Genomic DNA, 17,628 nt, shown 5'->3' on the forward strand with positions numbered 1-17,628 from the left:
TCGATGGGATCTGCAAGCTTCTCTGCTCATCTTCTTTCTGCCCCCTGAATATTAATACCCGAATCTGGTAGCAATCCATCTCCCCAGCGACAGGACCTACTAGAGGCAGGTGGGGGAGCCACCATCAGATCATAAGCATAACAATAATACAAAGGGGAGGGATTCTTCTGCAACCCAAAGAAAGAAGGCTAGGGGAGGGAAAAAAAAAAAAAAAGCGATGAGTTCGCCAAATATATGGAGCACAAGAAGCCCAGTCTACTCGACTCCTGTATTTTCCCAGAAAATGACGGTGTGGATTCTGCTCCTGCTATCGCTCTACCCAGGGTAAGATGTGCCCTTTTTGGTGCCGTTTTGTTCCGGAGAGGTGGCTGAAGGGATTGGGGATGTGGAACTAGGGAGACCACTCGAATATATGCAAACTCTCTCCTAGGATCTGGCTTTTAAATTTAGACGAGTGTGAATACATGGGGTGGGAAAGGAAGGCAGGAAAGAGGAAGGTCACTTGCGTTTATGCACTGATTTATTTATTAATTTATTTGATTTTATTTATCGGTTTTGTTTTAGCGTGGAAAAGCCAACATCATAAAGACTGTGTTTGGGGAGTAGCGTTCTGACATTGCTGCAATCTGATATCCAGGTGGGCTGTGCTGATAACACGCCAGCATTTGAGGCCATGTTGGAGGCGTTTTGGGTGGGGGTCCGGGTAAGAAAGCTGCAAATGGGGTCCTGGAGGAGCACTCCCGGGAGATATGTCTAAGGAAGGAATAGAGGAGACGGGGAGGCTCTGCTTCTGTACACTAAAGTGTTGCCTGCTCCTGAACCTAAGTATTCTTAAGGTCAGACAGTCAGGTTTTCTATTTAGCCTCAATGACCTGGCAGCCAACTCCAGACGGGCAAACATGGTTCAGCACCAGGGACAGCAGCCCCGCTTGGGCCAAATAGAGATTTATCTAGCTCAATAAATAGGACGTCTCTTAATCTAGACAGTGCATCCATGTAGTGCAGACAGAAGGCCGATGAAGCCAAGGAGTGCTAGTGAAATCCTAGGATCCTGCTCTGAATATTGCCCCCTCTTCCGTGGGATGGGAGGGGGACTGTTGGACATGGACATGGCATGGAGAATGTAGTTGACTGAATCCATGGAGTGGAAGGATATATGTCTGAAAAATAGTTGGCCTTGCTGCAGTACTGAAAAATATGCTGAACCAGGTGAATGTTATGCCAAAATTGTGAAGTATGCATTAGTGCCTTAGAGCCTAGCTGTGCTGAACACAGAAGAGGGGAAGAGGGAGATGAGCAGGTGTGCTCTCTGAAGTACTTTGAACCTAAATTTTCTTCAACTGCTTTGCACTAAGGGAAGTATCAGGGGAGTATCTCTCCACATCTTATTTACCCTTCATATCTCTACCTAAACAGTCCTCCTCAGGATGTTCAGTCATGCCCAAAGGTGGGATAGAAGTCTACTATTTATAGGACTTGACCTCTTCTATGCTGTCTTTTTTAAATAAAGCTCTATTAAGATTACTACCCCCAAAAATGCACACAAAATAAAATAACATAAACACTATAAGAGAAATCAAGACACTACTAAGGTTTTCCTTGGAATGTAGTAGATATAATAAAGAGAGTTGGAAGGGATGGGGGCTAAACTAGTGTTTTATTTAACAAAAAATATCTAGTCAGCTCCTCTGGACTCCTTCCCTGGGGTGGGTAATGGGAGAATGTGAATTTATCATAAAGAAGAGACCCAGTAGAAGACCCAGTAAATACTGAGTAAAAATTTTTTTTTTGAGTTTCCAAGCAGAGATAGGGTTTGTTTAACACTTCCAGAACTTCTGATGCTTCCTTCCTTTATTATAAAAACATAATGTATTTCCACTAAGAGTATAAAATTAAGTAGGTTTCTAGAAGAGAGGGCCTTTTACTGGAAATGATTTTACGTGCAATACATTTCAGTGGAATCCTGAAAAACATTTTTCTATTCAAAATTTCAACACTTTTTTTCTGTTTAATGTTGCATGTAGCTCTTGAACTTAATATGTCAGAAATTAGAGAGTGTGATGATTGGTTGCTGATAGAAAAATATCATTTCTCTCTTCCTATCACTTATGAAACCTGTGGATTTAAGTATAGATGAGACATAGAGGAATGTACTTTTTCTTCACATCCATCTTCATAAACAATTTTATAACTAAAGAGATGTGGATGTTCTTATGCATTCATCTCTGAGGATCCTATTTTAACAGAAAAATATGTAACATTATTATTTTTCGTAACAGAATAGTATGTAAGTTGTCATAGAGTAACAGCCTCATATTTTATTTTCCATTATCACAAAAAAGTAAAATTTGGTGATACAGATTAATTGTGAAATGTTACCATAGCAGCCTAGATGAGTTTTTTAAATAGATCTAAAGGGAGTTTTAATGTCACAGAAACTTGCTAGTCAGGGGACTTTTACATTTTCTAAGTAATGACAGGGAATGAAGTTATTGCAGTCTGGGGCATAGAATGTAATCAGAGTTTATGTTTGCTGCAATTCCATAAAAAGTCCATTGGAATGGCTGAGTATGCCTGAAGGTAAATGGAAACTTTGATCTGTGAAACTGATCCTGAAGAAAAAAAAAAAAGGGGGGGGGGAATCCTAGCAGCCAATAACATAAAGTAAAATAAATTTTAAAAATTAATTGACATTTTCATATAAACAACTCCAAAGAATAAAGTGTTTTCCCTCAGTAGATTGACGAAAATCATTAGATTGTGTCTATACAAAAGTAAAACAACAAGGAAAATAAAGCATTGGTGTAAGAATTTTAATAGCTGACATCTCATAAGTTAAATCAAGAATTTCTAAAACACAAATATTCTAAACTGTGAAACCTTGTTTACAGTGCTGTTGTAAGGATCATCTAGAGAACTTGCTAAAATGAAGAATCCTGGGCCATCCATTGAAAGTTTTTGAATTATTAGGTTGGGGTGGAGCCCAAGAACCTTGTCTTTCAGCAAACACCCCTTGAGCACACATTGAAGAAAACTGGTCTATTCTTCGTTAATTTCAGAAAGTTTCTTCACCAAGAAATGTAATGTTTACAAGTACTTTGCTCATTGTTACTTTATTGTTCAGCTGTGCACAATACACCCTTTCATATCTAGATTTTTTAAATTTATATGTAATTCATTAAGTGTGTTATACAAACAATAATGAAAAAGAAACAGTTATAAAGAGTTTTAATAAACCTCCATCACATACCAGAAGTAATTGGTTAAAAACTTAAAAAATGCATATATGGGTGTGTATGTATTTATATCCACATTCTACAGCGGCTAACCAAAAGGTTGGCAGTTTAAATCCACCAGGCACTCCTTGGAAACTCTATGGGGTAGTTCTACTCTGTCCTACAGGGTCGCTATGAGTCTGAATTGACTCAACAGCACTGGGTTTGTTTTTTTTGGTTTTTCTATATACATTACGTGTGCATATATACACACATGTAGGTTTAAAGTCAAATTTCATAGTTATTTAAACTCTTCAATATAACTACGCGCCATTCCAGGGTAAAAATGTCCTAAAAGGGATGAAATAAATTGGGGTACTACAGAAAACCATTTAGAGGAAATAGGAATAATAAAGACAAATTTATTTCTATTATAATAAGATTTTATAATATACTTAGAGAGATTAATAATTATTTCTTCAAAGATAGATTGAGCAGAAATGAAAAGAGGATCGAATTTTGAGATTAGTCTAAATCTGATTATGCTATATTAGCACTTCATTTTTTTGTTTGTTTGTCTTGTTTTTTTAACTTTTGAGTCAAAGATTTGTAAATATTTTCTCTTCTTAGCTGCTGCCTGAACAGAAATGCTTCAGATGACTTCTCTTACAGCAGATAAGGTTTTTAAGCCCATAATTAAATGTTAGGTAGTTTTTAACTCCGGTAAGTTATGACTGTGAGTGCAAAGTCAACATTGTGAGTCCTTCATATATTTTTGTTTATTGACTTAATAGACAAGCTTTATATTCCTTATCTTTCTAAATGTTCCAGGTTGCTTTATCTAGGAAAAAAAAATCATTTCCTCAGTATATTTAATTACTTAGTTGTAGACTTAGCATTTCAAAAAGTTTGCCCTGAGGTACACATCCAACTGGGTGGTGGGGAGAAATACACATCACCCAGTATTTACCAGAATCCAGCTACCTGATGTAATCGAGACAAAATACTTTCATTGTAGGCAAGAATTCAAAAAGTGCTTTTCATTTAAATAGTCATAGTTATAAAAACAACTATTTGATATCTTGGGCTCAGTTTAGAATAGCTGCCTGTTGCCGTTGAGTCAATTCCGACTCATGGAGACCCTATAGATCAGAATTCAACTGCCTGCATAGCATTCCCAGGGAGCTGTTGGTGGAGAGGAACTGCATACCTTTGGTTATTAGGTCAAGCTCTTAACCACTACACCACCAGGGCTTCTCTCTCCAAAAGCATTTATTTATAGACTATTTAATAATAGAAGTCTTTGTTTTATACATTTTAAAATTGCTTCACGCCAAGAATTTCCACTAAAATCAGGACGAAGTTAAGACTGACTTAAAAGACTTTATTTTTTAATATTTATTGTGATTATGTGACTAAAGCCTCTGTTACCTCTCACCATGACAGCACTACTTCCCATTCCAAGAGAAGCTTCCTACAGGCAGGCCCTAGAGAAATGGTACACACCCATAGTTCTCCAGAGCACTCTTGCTAAGTTGACTGATCATAGACGTTTAAGTAAAAGTTATCATTAAAGCAGTTCAGGAATTGTCTGACCATTATGAGTGTCAGCACAATTTAAATGCTTAAAGAGCCAGAGTTTCAATTTGGCTGGATACTCCAGCTGTGATACCTTCCCTGAAGAGAGAAGAATTCATAATAACTCTGCTACTGAGTTATAAGTCATCTATGTGACATCTTCAAAATCAGAAGCAATATAATCATGGCAAAAAATTAACTTCAGACTTTTCATACCTAGTAGTATCATATATATATATATACACACACACATACATACACTGAACCAAACCTGTCTCCATCTCTCTATCATCTATCCATCTGTCTGCCTATATTTAAAATTTTTACCATAACCCTGTGATGTAGTTACTGTCAACCATATTTGACAGACTAGGAAATCAAGATTTTAGATATATTAAATGACTTGCCTAAAAGCAACATATAATTTAAAAAATTTTTTTAATTATATGTTGCTTTTAGGCAAGTCATTTAATATGAATGTTTGTATGTGGATAGGTAGATATATATATAAAATGATATACGTATTACCACTTTAATATACAACTGGTTTTACTGCTGAACTGTTGATAGCTTTCTTATGTGGTCTTTGAACAGCTTTAACCCATCAATACTCGTTTCAGCATATTGTATGTGCAAAGTGTAGTAGCTGGGATTGATTAGCTTTAAGATGTTTATCAGCTTATTTTTATGACTTTCTGTTGCTATCCTCGGATAACAAAACCTAGAAAATATACCTTAGACCCAATCAACCCTTTGAATACATTAAAAAAAATTTTAATCTACATAGTGGCCTGGTTTGAGATCCTCAGTCTTCACCAATCACACCATTATTAGATTATATATGATTATTTGTTTGAAGTTTCTAGACAAAAATTCTTACAAATAATCTGCTATTCCATCATTATATGAGTTTATGAATCAGTTAAATGGCATTATTTAAACCACGAATTAAAATTATGTCTAGAAAATCTGGAAATATATTTTTTCAAAGGAAGTATCTATATAAGCAAAGTGTAACTTAATTCAGTCATTACCCAGGAACTTAAATGCATGTCACCCCAACATTTCTAAATATGAGATCTTGCCCTCCATTGAGCAAAGTTACAGATTAACCTGCTCACTGTTGCCCTTCGGATTCCCTATTAAAATTCTTAGAAAAGTAAAAGACAAAATTGAGGCAATGATACCAAATATTAAAGTAAAAATAATGTTCTGTCTTCAATACCTGGATATCTACATATTTAATCACTTCAACTATACAAGCTATTGTTTAATTTGCCGCCTTCTGTGATAACTTGATACCAAATCATGTGAGTTTGATTTCCAAGGCATAAAAAAAAAAAAGGTATAAAAAAATAGGAAGCTATAATTTCAATAAATCCATTCAGACTTTAATTTTTTTCCAAGAATGTTTGCACCACATTCTTATTATTGTAATAGACTGAAGAGTTAGATGGGAGAGATCATGTTTTCTCCTGGCAGCTTTACAGAATGAGAAATGGAGAAGTTAAGGAACTTGTCTAAGATTCCTTGGATTTTAACTGTAGAGCAGAATTAAAATCTCCTCTGGGTATATCTCTAGGACAACATACCACACTATAAAACTACTCAAGTACAGTCATGGTTTATACCACAGCCCGCCCCCCACACATTAAAAGTAAGAAAATACCTGAATTGTTTTGAGTTGCGAAAGGTCCCTCCAGTTTGCCTTACTAGGAGGGTTATTTGCTATTCATTTCCTCCATGTTCTAGAAAATAAATAACCTTTAAAAGAAAATAAAAAGCTCCTTTTAAGTTACACATTAGAGGCTTAGGGTAAAAATGAAATTTAATTCTAAATCATATTAATTCCTATAGTATTATGATACAAGAGCACAAAATATGGTAATAATTCTATATTATTGCAAAAATCATTGTATAACTTTGTAAAGATACACTGTCATGCAAATGCTGAATAAGTAGCACTGACATTACACTCTCCACCCATTCATAAAGAAAACCATAGGAATAGCATAATGATGGGGGAAAAAGGGGTATTTTAGGCAAAGATTCTTTGAAATTATTGAAACTCTGCCATCACCCAAGTTTAGTCGTAGAAATGTAGTCTATATAGTAAGAAAATATACACTAAGTTCTGTAATTTACTTAGGCATATTTAAATAATACAAACCCAGTACAACGTGTCAATATAACCTTGGCAAGAAGAAATGAATGACTAAATAGTTGTGTATGTTTTTTTTTTTTTCTTCAGGCTATCAGTTCTCTTTGTAAAGTGCTTTGGAAAGCCTATTTGAAATACATATTGAGGACAATAACTCTAGATATAAAAGGTGGAAATAAATGTATAGTTTATTGATTAATTCATTAAAAGAATACTAGTTGATCCAGATCTGGACTATGGACTGGGTGTATAAGTACAGGGATGGGAAGATATGAAATCTAACGTCATGGGGTTTATAATCTCATGAACTGGCAGGAAACAATCAAAGAGGTGTGCCAATAATTGTCAAATTTTATTTCCAATATATGCAACACAGGAATGTCATCTGGTGCTATGACATGATATAACATGTTTCTGGCCTGGTGAAGTCATAGGACAGAGAAGTTGAGAATCACTAACTATGGGAGACTCATCAGCAATTATCCAATTAGGTGGTTTTAGTATTTCAACAATATCTTTTTTTTTTTTATTATTATTGTGCTTTCGGTGAAAGTTTACAAATCAGGTCAGTCACTCATACAAAAAGACATGCACACCCTGCTGTGCACTCCCACCTGCTCTCCCCTTAATGAAACAGCACATTCCTCCTCTCCACCCTGTATTCCCTGTGTCCCTTCAACCAACTCCTGTCCCCTTCTGCCTTCTCATCTCACCACCAGACAGGAGTTGCCCACATAGTCTCATGTGCCTACTTGAGCCACAAAGGTCACTCCTCACCAACATCGTCTGTCTTACAGTCCAGGCCAATCCCTGTCTGTAGAGTTGGTTTTGGGAATGGTTCCAATCTTGGGCTATCAAAGGGTCCGGGGACCATGACCTCCAGGGTCCCTCCAGTCTCAGTCAGACCATTCATTAAGCCTGGTATTTTTCCAAGAATTTAAGATCTGCATCCCACTGTTCTCCTGCTCCATCAGGCCAACAATCTTTATTTGATCAGAATAATCTTTGTTTAAATGGTCATTTTTTCCCCTCATTAAAGAGGTTTTCATTTGTTGAAGAGAAAAAAGTGTAAATTAAAAATAAAAAAAATTCTTGCAACTATTTTTCATTAGTTTTTTTGGATCTATATGCTATACAAATAACTATATTGAGGATAGTTAAATAAAGCAACTCTGTGGTATACATTATTTTAGCATAGATTGAATTTATTAAACAGTAGCCAGTTGATATATTTATGGTCCAACAACTTCCTACCCATTAATTTATGTGCACATAAGGCCTCTCTGTTGTTGCTGTTGTGTGACATTGATCTATTTTCTTGCCATCATTTCCTACTGACACATCTTCTCTGAGTATTTGTCAATCCAATATGATTAGCCAAATACAACCAAATATTTGACTATTAGATTTGTCCTATTTTCCTTTACAAGAAAAGATAAAAAATGAGCACATTAAATATATATGAGTTGTGAGCGACAATTAATTTAAAAAATATTAATTTAAAACAAAATAAAAAATACAGTGAATTTTTGGAACTTTTCAGCATTAAGTGAAAACCATACTGCATATGATCTATAAAAAATATGTACATAAGGAGATTTTAGTTCTTCATTTTTTTTGAATATTGATAGTTTATAATCCTTTGGTATGAGAATAATAGTAAAAAAAAATAGATGGTTATAATTAAGTGTTAATAATGTTATCAACTGCTTTTCTTTTTTTAATCTATATTCTTCCAGTAACTGCTACATCTTATTCTATTAGAATAGGAAAGCAAGATTTTAGTTCTTATCAAATTATCATCATTCTAAATGCAAGGTGCTATGTAATCATAAACACAAATCTCCATTTGGATAATGGCTTTTCTATCTCATTAAATATTGTTTTTGTTAGATAAAAGATTGAATTCCTCTTAAATTATTCCAAAATGAAAGAACAAATAAGGCAACTTTTAAATCTGAAGCTGTCTTCAGATATTTCTTGCTAGTTAATAAGACAGTGATTTTCCCTAGTACATCTTATTAGGGAAAATTTGAAGGGATAATTTGTAGAGTCAGTAACATCTAGATGATTCCATGTAAAAACTATTACTGAACAAAACCACCTCCTTTTTTTTTCTCAGCTGTTGTTTTATTTTATTATTAAAAAAATATTTATCTTGTTGTTGAGAATATACACGGCAAAACTCACTTTTTTAAGTGTTTACATGTACGATTTAGTGGCGTTGATTACATTCGTTACGTTGTGCAACCATTCTCACCCTATTATTCAAGTCATTCCTCCCCATTAACATAAACTCATTGCCCCCTAAGGTTTCTTTCTAATCTTTTGAGTTTCTATTGTTAGTTTGATCCCATATAGGCAATTTTTAAAAGAAGCAGATTTTTTAAATAGCTTTGTTAAACTATTTGGTTTTAAGAAGAATTCAGGAGATTTTTTTGGTTTAACGTTTAAAGATTACCTCAGGGAAACAATTTTAGGAGTTCACCTAGCCTTCACAGCTCCAGAAAGTCTGTAGTCAATGAGAATTTGAAATTCTGTTCTATATTTTCTCCCTTTTGAACAGGATTCCTCAATAGAATCCTTGATCAAAATGTTCAATAATGGTAGTTTTCTAGTCTTATGGCAAAGGGGACAGTTGTTCATAGAGGCAAATAGCCAAACATTCCATACCCTCCTCCTATTCCTGACTTTCCTTCTTCCTCTCACATTGATTAAGGGTAACATCACACTGCTGATTATTGTAACTGCTGTCAAGAAGCTGTACACCTGTAAGAAGTTGAACTGACAAAGTTGGGTGATAAATATTTACAACAATGACAAAAAAAAAAAAAAGAGTAGCTGCTGAGACTGCTTATGTACAACCAAATACCTCATGAGATTCAGTTCCTCGGTTTGGAGGTTTAGGGTCATGGTTCCATGGGACATCCCTGTTAATGATTGGCTTAATAACAGGTATAGTGCTTCTGTTCTCCCTCCTAGTTCATTGTGTAGTGCCTGGGGTCTTAAAAGCAAGCCATCTTCTTTTGACTTTTCTTTGCTAATAGAAGCCTACATTGTTTTTTTTCAATTTTTTAAGATAATTTTCAAAAGGTACCTCTTTTTTTTAATGTACATATGGAATTGATCATACTTGTTTTAATTCCACAAAAAATTACTTAAATACTTAAATTATGTAAATAATTAATTCATAAACCCACACTTTATAGAATAAGTTATTAAAAAAAGTTATTAGGTATTATAAAATAGGTTATTCTAAACTCTGATTTTAATAAATTAAATCATCTTGGGGAAGTCCCTTAACCATATAAGGCCAACATTGTGTATACCTTTGAGACATCTAATTGGTATTTCTATATTGGGATATGTGATATTTACCTCTAAAAATCTTTCATGCTAACTCATAATAAAATCTGGCTGAGGGAGTGTAAAGCGCATGCTAGCAGAAGGACACATGTTTAGATAGTACCAGTTGCCATCAAGTTGATTCTGACTTAAACGACCTCATGTGTGCAGAGTAGAACTATGCTTCTTAGGGATTTTTATGACTGTGACCTTTCAGAAGCAGGTCACCAGGTCTTTCTTCCCAGATGCCTCTGGGTGGAGTTGAGCCCCCAGCCTTTCAGTTAGTAGCTGAGAACTTAATGGTTTATGCCACCCAGGGACACCTTGTTTAAATACCACTACTAATTAAAAGATCTTTCGGTTTTATGCTTTCTACTATGATACTTAATTTACCTGAATTTCTCTTATGTCCAATTTATTGAACAGACTGGACTTAGAAAGGTACAGCCTGTATTATCTTTCTCTTTAAATTTCCTCTACTGAATCTCTCTTTTCCACAGGTGGACAATATCTCAAGTAAATTTTCCATTAACTTTAGGGTTTAGAACATTTCATTGTTAGGCATTAAAGTCTCAACCACATTAATTGTTCCATCTCTCATTTGAAAGCCTTTTTCCTTCTCTGATCATGTCTGACCTTAGATTTCAGCAGCCTGACACTATTTCTTCACTTTTTGTTTAAAGTCCTTCTTTCCTTCTTATTATGCTGCCCAAGCTTTTTCAAGATTGGGTTGGAGGAAGGGAGGAAAGTTAAAAAAGCAGAAAGATGTTGATTTGTGCCATATAAGTGACAGATGCCTAGTACTGAATTGTTCTTTCATTAAGGGATTTAGTGGTTTTTATGGAGAAAACTCACTGCTGGGGACCTCCAGCAGTGCACTGTTCCCTGACCAGAGGCCTAACTAAGGTAGAGGGCAGGCAGGGTGTGTGCCCTGGGCATTGCTTGAAGCGGTGTGCCAATTAGCACACCAAGTTCCCATCGCCAGTTGTGAGAGATCATTCAGGAATATAATGCTAATTGCCGTAGGCGCTATTTTCCATAGTTAGGTCCCTGTCTCTGACAAGGTTCGTGCTATACAACGCCCCCTCAGCTTCACTCCAAAGATACACCCACCCTGACTCTGTTTGGATTATCTTCCGAAATAAGCAGTCTTTTCAAGATAGTTTCAGCATGGCTATTTTTCTGACATCCATTTAGCACGTGGAAAAGACGAAAACAAAACAAAACTCAGCAAAATCACCTGTCAAATTCTGGAAGTGAAAGCCCTTGTTTCTCAGACTAACAACTGGGGTAGTTCAAGCCAGCCTGTTGCTTCTATAGTTTTTTAGGAAAGAATCAGACTGCAGCAGTCACTGGACTGCCCAGGTTCTAGAGAATACAGGTCAATTCCCCTGTGAATTCTCTACCTACTCCGTTTTCAGAGAACACTAAGAAGCAGGTATGCAAGTTTCCTGTTTGGGGTGGAAATAGCTAATCACCTTGTTATGATTCTTTCATGGTAGACACCTATGAGCGCGACTTCCCTTTCACTTAACTTGAGGTGGGCATGGAGCGAGAACCCTATGGGTTGTTGTTTTTAGGTGCTGTTGAGTTGGTTCCGACTCATAGTGACTCTTTGCATGTCTGAACCAAACACTGCCTGGTTCTGCATGGTCTCCACAATCCTGTGGGAGGAAGGTATATAATATTGCATAGCTTTTTCTACTTTTGAGCCAGTAACCTTCTTCCACAAGAATCTTCTCACTGCACCCTTAACCTTCTCTTATACAACTGCCAGGTAAGTGAAGGTTAAGGAACCCAGGATTAGACTTTGGCCTTCTGTAGCAAGTTCTGCCTTTTTTTAGTAGTCTACTGCATTTGTGTTAAGTGGGAGTGTAATAACTGGGACCTATTATTCTCATCTTTGGGACCTCAGCCATGATGACAGTAGAGAAAGCCCCATTTCACTTTCTATTCCTTATCCAGTCTATTTTTCCCAAATACCCACTGGCTAATACACCTTCTTTGAGCCTTTTCTCAGATGCAACCTTGTCTATGAGACCTACTTTGATCACTCAATGTAATACTGAAAACTCCTCTCAACCTGCACTCCTAATTCCTCTTATCCTCTTCCTTATTTTGTTTTTCCTTAGCAATTATAGCCTTTGGTAAGCATATAGAATATTTTTATTACACTGTTTGATTTTATTATTTTTACTTTATTTTTTTCTTACCCCTCAGCTAGGAGCCAGGATTCATGAGGGCTTAGATCTATGTTATTTTGTTCACTAATAGAATCCAGACTTTTAGAGAAATGCCTAGCTTCTATTAGATGCTTTAATATTTGGTTAATTAAATAATGAAAATTACATGTTCTTTTCCCCAAAATTTGTCTTCTTTTATAAAAGGAAGAAAGAATAACTTTCCATCTCTTCCACGGTAATGTCACCCTAAGTCCTGCCTATGTGACTGCCAACAAAAACACAACAAGCAAACAAATGGGTCCTACAGAATAGTATAGTCATAAAGAGCACAAGCTATGAAGACAGACTTGACCAGGACTCAAATCCCTACCTCTGCCAGTTACTACTCAATTGTCCTCAGTCAACTTACTTGGCTTTACTTTGCTTCTGTCTCTGTATTAAAAAAAAAAAAAAAAAAAAGTTAATTCTTTATAAGCTTGAGTAGCAATTGGTGTAATACATGTTAAGAACTTGGCACATGGTAAGCATTCTTATCAAGTTGCTAATGCTGCTGATGTTACTATTGCAGGGTCGTTATTTATTTTGTGGGAATATCCTAAATGCACAAGTAGTCACTCCACTCCTGTCAAACTCTACATCATAGCAAAGAAAGTCCTGGCCAAATGGAGAGGAATTTCTCCATAAAAATTCTCTAATTTTTCAATACTCTGATTATTGTGTGAGAGAAGCAAATTTGATAGAAGTCCCTAAGTTACCAGAATGCCTTTATTCCTCATTCATTTTTAGTAGATTATTACTGTAAATGTAATAACAGCTCTAATACATGTGGATTAGATCTCAACGTAAAGAGGAAATATGTGCTGAGACGTGGGCTTTCTTCCTGAAGACAACTTCACTAACTGCATTATTCTGTAAAGAGAATGTGAAACCATTGTCTCTGAGCTTCTGAACAAAATCGCTCATCTCATTTCTGAGAACTAACCCATGTTGCTACTTGCAGTCGTCAAGGTTATATTGGACAGCATGAAACGGAAGCAGTAGCTGTTCAATCTAATGAGGAAGGAGACAATCTGAGCTAGCATTTTGCTATGTAAGATCATGACTAACTCTTCACTTTTCTTTGCGCCTTTTGCATCTAATCATAACAAAACTCATTATCATCCATCACCTAGGTTACTACATCAACTGCCTAACTTTTTTTATTGTCAGTTTTGCTACCTTCCATGTCATTTACCAAATTGCAGAGAGAATTTTTCCCCACGATTTTTTTTAAATAAATACATATTTTAGATTCAACACTGTTTAGAATTTAAGTGTACATTTAGATGAGTTTTGAAAAATGTAAACACCAGTATAACCATCATACATATGTGTATACATATGTACACACACACACACACGCACACACACAAATATATATGGGTAGTCCTCAACTTACAATGGGATTCCATTCCAACAACTCCATCGTATATTAGTTTTGATGTAAGTCGAATACCTCATTTTTTTTTTTTTTTTAGTTTTTATTATTATTGCCTTTTATTATTAGTATCTTTCTAAATCCAATCGTTTTTAGGGGCTGGCATGAGAATGATAACATCAGCAAATGAAGTACTGCAACATCGTATGTAGTACATATTACTACTGATAAGATGCACAAAAAAATAGGTGGTCATCAGTGCAGTTTGTTGTAACTTGTACACTTCGTAAGTCGTAACTACCTGTATGTACATGTACATATGTATATATAGATACATATATAATACATACATACATATGTAACAATTTATATCACACTAGTAACTTCCCTTGTGACTTTATCCTTTCAATCATCCTTTCCCTCTTCCCTCCTTCCCTTCCCCGGTAGCCTCTCTTCTGATTTCTTTCGCCATAGATTATTCTATGCTGTTCTAGAACTTTCTATAGATGAAGTTAATGATATGTGTACTCTTTTGTGTCTGACTTCTTTTGCTCAATAAAATGTTTCTGAGAAACATGTTGGATGTATCATGAGTTCCTTTTTATTGTTGAGCACTATTCCATTGTATGAATTAGAATATGTTTACCCTTTCTCCTCTTCATTCTTCCTATTTGGAACTATTTGGACAAAGCTCACAAGAACAATATTGTACAAGTGTTTCTACGGGATGTTTTCATTTCACTTGGTGAAATTATGGGGTGATAAATCCAAAAACAAACCCATTGTGGCTAAGTCGATTCTGACTCATAGTGATCCTACAAGACAGAGTAGAACTGCTCCATAGGGTTTCCAAGGAGTGCCTGGTGGATTTGAGCTACTGACCATTTGATTAGCAGCTGTAGCTCTTAGCCACTGTGCCACCAAGGCTACTATTGGGTGATAAACCCAAACCAAACCCACTGCCTTTGAGTCTATTCCAGCTCATAGTGACCCTATAGGACAGAGTGGAACTGCCCTGTAGAGTTTCCAAGGAGTGCCTGGCGGATTTGAACTGCCAACCTCTTGGTTAACAGCTGTAGCGCTTAACCACTATGCCACCAGAGTTTCCACTGGGTGATAGGATAGGTATATTTTGACATTATAAGAAACTACAAAAAGAATTTTCCAGTGTATGACAGTTGCTCCAAATCCTTGACAGCTTTAGCTATTGTCTATCGGTTTTGGTTACACATTTCTACAGAACAAGTCATCCAAAACTCAGCCTTTCAAACTCAGAAATAATTCTTATCTCATGGAGTTTCTGAGGATCAGGAATCCAGGAGTGGCTTACCTGGTTGATTCTGGATCAGAATCTCTCATGAAGGCGAAGTCAAGTTGTTGACAAGGGTTCCAGCCAACTGCAGGTGCTGGAAATTCCACTTCCGAGCTCACTCCAGCATGGCTATTGGCAGGAGGCTTCGATTTCTTACTTTATGAGCTATTCATATGAAGGAAGAAAAAGAGTAAGGGAGGAACATGGGAAGAGGGGGAGAGAGAGGAGGTGAGGGAAGGAGAGGATAGAAAGGGAAAACAAAAATATTTGATTATAAAGATCAATTTGCCATTTTTTAAAAAATTATGGTTAGTTTTTTTTTCCCCCCGTCCTCTGTAAGAAATCTTTGCCTTATCTGAGGTTGCAAAGATACTCTCTTTCTTTCTTCTTTTTTTCCTAGAGGTCTCAGAGCAATACCTCATCATTTACCTTCACGGTCCTTCTAAAATTATCATTATTATAGTTTAACATATGTTAGGGATTGAGATTCATTTTCCCCATACATTTATCCAACTGTTTAGCCCCATTTTTGAAAAGATTTTTGTTTTCCCATTTACATTGGTATCTTTGTCAAAAGGTTATTAACATATATGTGTAGGTCTATTTCTGAACTTAGTATCCATTCAGTTGGTCTATTTGTCTATTCTTATGCACTGCTGTATAACCTTGATCATTGTAATTTTGTAGTAATTCTTGAAACCAGGTAATGTGAGACATTCATATGTGTTTTCCTTTTACAAGTTTGCTTTGTCTATTATAGAAAGTTTGAATTTTCTTGTACATTTTAGAGTCAGTTTGCCAATTTCTCAAAAAAAAAAAAAAAAACACTGCTGTGTTTTTATTGAGATGGTGCTGAATATATAGATCAAGTTACAAGCATTGACATACTAATAATTTTAAGTCTTCCAGTCTATGAACCTAGTTTATCTTTCCATTCATTTAGACATCTTTTAATTCTTCTCAGTAACTTATTGTACATTTCAATGTAGGGATCTTGCACATTTTCCACAAGTTTATTCTTAATATTTCTGTTTTATTCTATTTTAAAATATGTATTTTAAGTGTTTGTTTTCCAATTGTTTATCACTATCATATAGAAATGCAATTCATTTTTACAATAATTTTATGTCCTGTTATCTTGTTAAATTGGTTTATTACTTCTAGTAGTTTTTTGTTGATTCTTTATAATTTTCTATATACAATATTATCATCTGCAAATGAAGACAGTTTCATTTAAGACTTTACCTCTTAACACAAATATGAGTATGCCGCTATCACATTAAAGCTTTGCACTATCTTCTCTTTGACCATAAGATCCAGTCTTCTCAACTAGATTTATAGTTCATGTTACCATATATTTGTTTTATAAAATGATACATTTTGTAGAGTGGAAGTGTGATTATTAATAATTGTGCCAGGACCATATGTGTCAGTTGGTGTTCTCTCAGGCAAACTGGGCATTTGGGCACTCAATATGTTCCTTCGTGAATGGATTTCTGCCCACCTCTCCATCAGACACAACTATATTGCCACACTAAATTTCATTAGACTCTTCAAAACACTACTCTCATTTTTTCACCTCCTTTACATGTAGTACTTTCAGAGCTTGTTACTTCTTTTCCTTTTGAACCTTCTAATATTCAATACATACTCAGTACCTAAGAGATGTCTCAGGATTTGAGAGATATTTATTATTGTTATTGATTTCTAATTGATGGTTTAAAATGGGAGACGACAAAGGGAATGATTTGTAAGTAAACTAATCAGTATACTTGGAGTAATAATTTTCAATCACAAACAAAAACGAACCTTCCCAGTCATACCACATGTTACTGAAATCCATTATATAATAAAAATAAACAGTAAAAAAAAAAAATGGCCTCAGTGCCATAAAACTAAGGGTACATGGGAACTCAGACACTCCTCCAATCGTGTGCCATAGTTGACTCTGATTTTCTAGGTGCCCTTGACACAAAACCCATTCAACAGATTTCCAAGGTCCAAGGTGGGAGCTCATCCTTGCAGATCTGATACTATCTACATTTGCTGCTCAGTTTCTCTGATAAACTAGCAACAAAGTAAAAATTATAGAAAGTCATACAGGGAGGAAGGGATTTCCTCATTTGATTTTATTCTCCGTGACTACAGGCTGTAGGTAATCTCCCAAGCTGATTTCTTAACACCTTTAAGTATTAATAAAATATATCACAAAAATTCAGATGCACATAATACAGGAGATTGGAGGAAAAGGTTACGCACTCTGATTTAAGTGATTAGAATGTGTCCTACTGAATTACCTTTTATTTTGTGAATCAAATTTTGTTTATTCTCTACCTACTATTTTCCTAGAGGAGCCCTGGTGACACAGTGGTTAGTTGTTCAGGCTGCTAACCAAAAGGTCAGCAGTTCAAATTAAC

At 35.5% G+C, this 17,628-nt stretch overlaps 1 protein-coding gene across 1 annotated transcript in view; it reads left to right on the top strand.

The window, feature by feature from the left end:
* Positions 1-217: 217 nt before the first annotated feature.
* Positions 218-17,628, top strand: part of GABRG2 (gamma-aminobutyric acid type A receptor subunit gamma2) — a 118,860-nt gene continuing 101,449 nt past the window's right edge. Inside the window, exon 1 of the mRNA XM_049874270.1 lies at positions 218-324. Coding sequence (XP_049730227.1) covers positions 218-324 — 107 coding nt within the window. The remainder of the gene's footprint in view (positions 325-17,628) is intronic.

The sequence above is a fragment of the Elephas maximus genome, chromosome 2, assembly GCF_024166365.1.
Source record: "Elephas maximus indicus isolate mEleMax1 chromosome 2, mEleMax1 primary haplotype, whole genome shotgun sequence".
Taxonomy (NCBI): Eukaryota; Metazoa; Chordata; class Mammalia; order Proboscidea; family Elephantidae; genus Elephas; species Elephas maximus.